General features: G+C 39.4%; 1 protein-coding gene across 1 annotated transcript; it reads right to left on the bottom strand.

Moving 5' to 3' along the window:
- Positions 1-1,207: 1,207 nt before the first annotated feature.
- Positions 1,208-5,901, bottom strand: LOC120999130 (zonadhesin-like). The gene is made up of 4 exons (XM_040430002.1): positions 5,499-5,901; positions 5,197-5,399; positions 4,711-5,091; positions 1,208-1,495 (listed from the first exon to the last, which is right to left on the bottom strand). Exons 1-4 carry the CDS (start codon positions 5,899-5,901, stop codon positions 1,208-1,210), a joined length of 1,275 nt encoding a protein of 424 aa, XP_040285936.1.
- Positions 5,902-6,467: the final 566 nt, after the last annotated feature.

Here is a 6,467-nt window from a genome sequence, read left to right on the forward strand (position 1 = left end):
CTTGCCTGGATGATGTCACTGTCTGGTAAGAAAATCTTTTCTAAATACCAAACATCCCCAGCATTGCCCTTTAGGCTAATCACATCTTTCAAACCATCTGCTCTTAAAACAGCGACTTTTAGCTCCATGTATTGTGCAACTCCATACATGTGATACCAGAACTGTAAGCATTGGCTTCCCGTGAAACAATCAGCAGGACTCTCCAACATTGCTCGGTCTCCCTTATTTGAATTACGCCCATCAATGTACAGATAGTATCCATCTGAATAATATGAAAAATATATTGTCTTTTAAAGTTTTCATGATGTCTTCTCAGACTCGTTTTAATTTTTGTTATAATAAAGGGCTGGTAATAGTTCAAAAAGGGACAACTAATATTGAGATAGTTTTGTCAATTGCTTACTTCCTGTTGTGTGGTCAAATGAAGGCCCTGTTAGATCGGAGGGTGTTGAACCTTGCCAGCGTATCCAGTCCAATTCATCCATTTTTGATTGCTTCCAGTTACAGAATCCAGTATCAAAAGAACAGTTCATATTACATGTATCTATTCCAGAGAAAAGTATACAAATGTATACATGAGGATTTGACAATACTTATAATATCAATAAAGATACTATAGTAGAAATCTAATAATATTACTTTTTTTCATAAACATATTAGGCAGGAAAGGCATTTACATGGTGTAGGTGACACAGTTGTTGTGGTGGCAGTAGATGTTGTGGGTGAAGCTGAGCTTGTTTCTACTTCTAGTAAGTAAACATAATAGGTATACTATAATGTAAAATATATTATATTTAATATAATACAATAAAAGTAAGACTTTTTTAACTTACCACAGTTAGTATCTTTTTTCCAGTCACCAAGAGATACTCCAATTGCTTCACAAGCTGCAGCATAAACCTCTAGTGAACTGCAGAAATAATCATCATTCCCTTCTGTTGCACATTGGTCATACACACAACTCTCAAAGTAGGGATATGAAGGTATGAGAGTATGACACTGTGCAAAGGGGCCATTGAGAAGTTTAATTATTTCACATTTAGCCTCAGCCTCTTGTTGTATGTCAGGAAGGCATGTTGATGGAGGAGGAGGAGTTGAGTCACACCTACAAACATTAAAAGCTTAAAGTTAGATCTCATATCGTAAAACAGTTGGTGAAAGATGAATGGGACAACAGATCTGATGAATAAATAGAACAAGACAATACTCACGGCCAACCATCATCTGGTACTCGCCAGCTATTTCCAAAGTCATTGACATCAGTTGCAATGCTGCCATCAGGTGTTATGAAGTCATCAAGGCGGTTGTCATTGTAGGTGCCACATAAACCACATAATAAATCTTTGTATCTTTCATCCACTATAACAAATAACTCATGATCTCCATTAAATTTAATTTGGAGTCCAAAGTTGGTATTCACTACTACATACTGCCCACTTTTTATGATACTTATGCCAGACACATTCGTAGGAAGAGTAACTAAAGCATTGCTAACCTGTAAAGGAACAGAAGAGAGTAACCTCAATAAGCATAAAAATATCTCTTCGATTAAATCTAAGACCAGTGTTTCCTTTATTTTAAATGGAATATCTCATCTATATTGTTATTTAAAACCAGAAAGTGAAACATTTTCTATCTATATATGTTATTCTAGTTTCTGTACAAGATTATTGGGTCAGCAATCTTTTCTGAGCTGTTAGCATTTTGAGATATGTTTTACAGCAGGGGTAGGCAACCTCTGGCACTCCAGCTATTGTGCAACTACAACTTCCAGCATGCATACTGCCTCTGCTCTTCTCAGAACTCTCACAGAAATTAATGGAGCAGGCTGGGAACTGTAGTTTCACAACAGCTGGAGTGCTGAAGGTTTTACAGCATATCTTGGGGTAATATATTTTTGCTCTTACAAAACAGACTGCAAAATGTGAACTAATGTTGTTCAATACAGAACTAGAACACTAAGTGCGGATGCGGTGCGATTTTCACGCACGGTTGCTAGGAGACGATCGGAATAGAGACCCGATCATTATTATTTTCCCTTTTAACATGGTTATAAGGTAAAATAATAGCATTCTGAATAAGGAATGCATAGTTAAACAGCACTGGAGCGGTTAAAAAAATAAATAAAAATAATTTAACTCACCTTAGTCCACTTGATCGCGGTAGCCCGGCATCTCTTTCTGTCTCCTTTGTTGAATAGGACCTGTGGTGAGCATTAATTACAGGAACAGGACCTTTGATGACGTCACTCCGGTCATCACATGGTACGTCACATGATCTTTTACCATGGTTATGGATCATGTGATGACCGGAGTGACCTTATCAAAGGTCCTGTTCCTGTAATTAATGCTCACCACAGGTCCTGTTCAGCAAAGGAGACAGAAGGAGATGCCGGGCTACGCGATCAAGTGGACTAAGGTGAGTTACATTTATTTTTTTTTTAACCCTCCAGCGCTAGTTTACTATGCATTCTGTATTCAGAATGCTATTATTTTCCCTTCTAACTATGTTATAAGGGGAAATAATACAATCTACAGAACACCGATCCCAAGCCCGAACTTCTGTGAAGAAGTTCGGGTTTGGGTACCAAACATGCGCGATTTTTCTGACGCAAGTGCAAAACGCATTACAATGTTTTGCACTCACGCGGAAAAATCGCGGGTGTTCCCGCAACGCACCCGCACATTTTCGCGCAACGCCCGTGTGAACCCAGCCTTAGGCCCCTTTCACATGGGCGAGTATTCCGCGCGGATGCGATGCGTGAGATGAACGCATTGCACCCGCACTGAATACCAACCCATTAATTTCTATGGGGCTGTTCACATGAGAAGTGATTTTCACGCATCACTTGTGCGTTGCTTGAAAATCGCAGCATGTTCTATATTCTGCGTTTTTCACGCAACGCAGGCCTCATAGAAGTGAATGGGGTTGCGTGAATATCGCAAGCATCCGCAAGCAAGTGCGGATGAGGTGCGATTTTCACGCACGGTTGCTAGGAGACTATCGGGATGGAGACCCGATCATTATTATTTTCACTTATAACATGGTTATAAGGGAAAATAATAGCATTCTGAATACAGAATGCATAGTAAAATAGCGCTGGAGGGGTTAAAAAAATAATAATAATTTAACTCACCTTAGTCCACTTGATCGCGATGCCCGGCATCTCCTTCTGTCTCCTTTACTGAACAGGACCTGTGGTGAGCATTCATTATAGGTCAAGGACCTGTGGTGACGTCACTCTGGTCATCACATGATCCATCACATGATATTTTACCATAGTGATGGATCATGTGATGACTGGAGTGACGTCACCACAGGTCCTTGACCTGTAATGAATGCTCACCACAGGTCCTGTTTAGTAAAGGAGACAGAAGGAGATGCCGGGCATCGCGATCAAGTGGACTAAGGTGAGTTAAATTATTTTATTTTATTTTTTTAACCCCTCCAGCGCTGTTTTACTAAGAATTCCTTATTCAGAATGCTATTATTTTTCCTTATAACCATGTTATAAGGGGAAATAATACAAACTACAGAACACCTAACCCAAGCCCGAACTTCTGTGAAGAAGTTCGGATTTGGGTACCAAACATGCGCAATTTTTCTCACGCGAGTGCAAAACGCATTACAATGTTTTGCACTCGCGCGGAAAAATTGCGGGTGTTCCCGTAACGCACCCGCACATTTTTCCGCAACGCCCGTGTGAAAGAGGCCAAAGTCCTTTAATAAGACAGCATCTTCTTGGCATCTTAAAAATATGTGTACTGTAGCACTTTTTTTTCTCATATTCTGTAATTTGTTAGTGTTGGGCGTGAATATTCAAATCGCGAATATTAATCGCGAATATCGGCACTTCGAGAATTAGTGAATATTTAGAATATAGTGATATATATTTGTATTTTCGAATATTCTAGATTTTCTTTTCATCAGTAACCTCCCTTCTTTCTTTTTGGCCAATGAGAAGGCTGCAATGTCTTTGTCTGAGCTTAGCAGCATCCCTAGCAACCAATAGGAAAGCTGCCTACCCCTTACTATATAAGAACCTCCTCAGTAGCCATTTTCTACAGTTTTTTTAAATTCTGAGAGAGAAAGCAGTGTCATTGCTGTGCTCTGTGCTTTCCACTCATTACATTAGATAGATAGTTAGATAGCTTTTATATATATAATACACATAGTTAGTGGTAGATAGTCAGTGTAGGTTATATCTTGACATAGTGTAGCTGTTGCAGTTCAGTGTGTTAGGTAGTGTGATGGGTTCTGCTGTCCATACATACAAGAAGACCTGCTAAAATGTGAAGTTTCACATAATGCGCCAAAATATTCGCATCATTGGTGCCGATTAGCGCAATCGCAAATATATTGGAGCACTCTAACTGCATATAGAGACATTTTTTATGTTCTGCCATGCCAACCATTTTATCCAGTCTCAGGAAACTTCAAGCAGCTTGTAAAATGTAGCAAATGTGACCCATGCCTGTATTCCGCGCGCATTATGCGAATATTACATTGCTGATTTTTCGCAATCAAGAAAATAATCTCGAATTTGCGAATTCGCAAATATATAATGATAATTTGCCCAAATATTCATAATGTATCGGAAATTCGAATATAGCCCCTGCTGCTCATCACTATAATTTGTCTCTTATCTTATAACTCCTGAAGTTATGAGCAAAATATGGGTAGAATAAAATAAATTAGCAATAGACTTACATGCACAATATTGTTCTTCTGTATCAGAATGTGTACATCGTCGACAGTCAGGGCAACAGAACTAATGGCCGTCCAGCTTGGGTTACCTCTGTGTTCGTTGCGTGTAGTGACACTAAAGCTGTGCGATGTATTGGCACAAGTCTCCGACACAGTGTAGTTACACGATCCTTGGAAGTGATGAAGTGTGCCATCAAATGTAGAGTAATGGGGGTCTCCATAAATATGGCAGATTGCTGTGCTTGGTTTGTAGCAGCCCAGAAAACCATATTGTACCTTGCAGATTTCATCTTCTGGACAAGACATTGGTAGACAAGATACAATATTGTTTTCTTGACACTGACATCTTCTCTCACAGTTTCCTTCAATGAACTCTTCATCTCTCTGTAAAAAAAAAATGGAAAATACAGTATGTGTAACAACAACAGAAAACAAAATGTAAAAGAGCAAATAACATGCATAAAATAGTTTGTGTTGTTCAACACTTACATTGTAATATTGGCCATTGTACCAACATCCACATTGTGCTTCAGAAATGCAAATTCCTCCACTGAGGATATAACCATTATTACATTCACACCCTTCCACACAAGGAGAGCTGCATTTCTCTGGAGCATGTAGGTCCAGGCAGGTAGCGGGACATGCGGTCATACATTCATTGTACTGGCTGTTACCTGGACAGTCTTGACCCCCTGTTATTTGTAATACATAAAATTTGCCACAATTAAAAGACATTTCATATTTCAGCTACAGTTTACAGAAATAGTACAATTTATTCTGCCAATACATACCACATGATGTTATGTTTCTCCAGTTTGGAATGGTGACTCCTTGTTTTTGACAGGCATCAGCATATGCTTGTAAGGCACTACACAAAACATCTTTGCCTCCATCTAAAGCACAGAAATCAAACACACAGCTTTCAAAGAAGCTGTCAGGATCGACTACAGAGTGACATATGTTAAACAGGCCATCTTTACTTGTTAGTATACCACAGAATGTATCACTTTCATACAGGTTCTTTTTCTCTGGAGGACACGTGGTGGGTGGAGTTGGAGTGGGTACATCTGTACATGTTGGATCAGATTTGTCATAGACTATCCAACTATTTCCTAATTCATTAGAATTCTGGGCCAACTGTCCATTTGGCATCAGGAAGTCATCTGGTCTCTTGTTGTTGAAGTTACCACACATACCGCAAACTTTATTTGAGAATGTGTCGGGTAATTTCACTTCCACGGTATGATCAGTGTCATAAGAAACTTCAAGTTTGAAATCAGTCTCTAGAACCACATATCTTCCACTTATAGCCACTTTCACTGCACCTCCATTCAAAATGACTGGTAGATTAGTCCAAATATCATTGACCTGCAATGACATTGGTCTTACCAAAATGCGAGATTTTTCTTTGTTCAGAATCTGTATTCTGTAGCCATAAACTTCAACAAGCACTCTCTGCACATAGGAAACAGATGGATTTCCTCTGTGTACATTCTTTGCTTCCACATTAAAATATGGAAGTGATGAGGAGTTGGTGCATAACTTGGTGAGAGTATATGTGCACAGACCCATGAAGTGGTGGGTCTGTCTATCAAAAGTCTCATAATGAGGGTCATTGTGTACTCTGCAGACACCATACGTGTAATACACACATTCAGGATTGCCGTTGGTCACTGAACAGTACTGGCTACTTGGACAACCGTCACTGTTACAGATTAAACTGCTTCCAGGTGAAGGGCATCTGCATTTTGTGGAGCAGG

The sequence above is a fragment of the Bufo bufo genome, chromosome 4 (assembly GCF_905171765.1).
Source record: "Bufo bufo chromosome 4, aBufBuf1.1, whole genome shotgun sequence".
NCBI classification, from domain to species: Eukaryota; Metazoa; Chordata; class Amphibia; order Anura; family Bufonidae; genus Bufo; species Bufo bufo.

Bases quoted from the DNA above. Each gene is read 5' to 3' on its own strand.
- LOC120999130 (XM_040430002.1), bottom strand. From the start codon at position 5,901: ATGTGTGGTAACTTCAACAACAAGAGACCAGATGACTTCCTGATGCCA. The intron at 5,400-5,498 runs GTATGTATTGGC...TACAAATAACAG, and splicing joins GAGAAACATAACATCATGTG to GGGGTCAAGACTGTCCAGGT. The intron at 5,092-5,196 runs GTAAGTGTTGAA...TTTTTTTTACAG, and splicing joins ACAATGGCCAATATTACAAT to AGAGATGAAGAGTTCATTGA.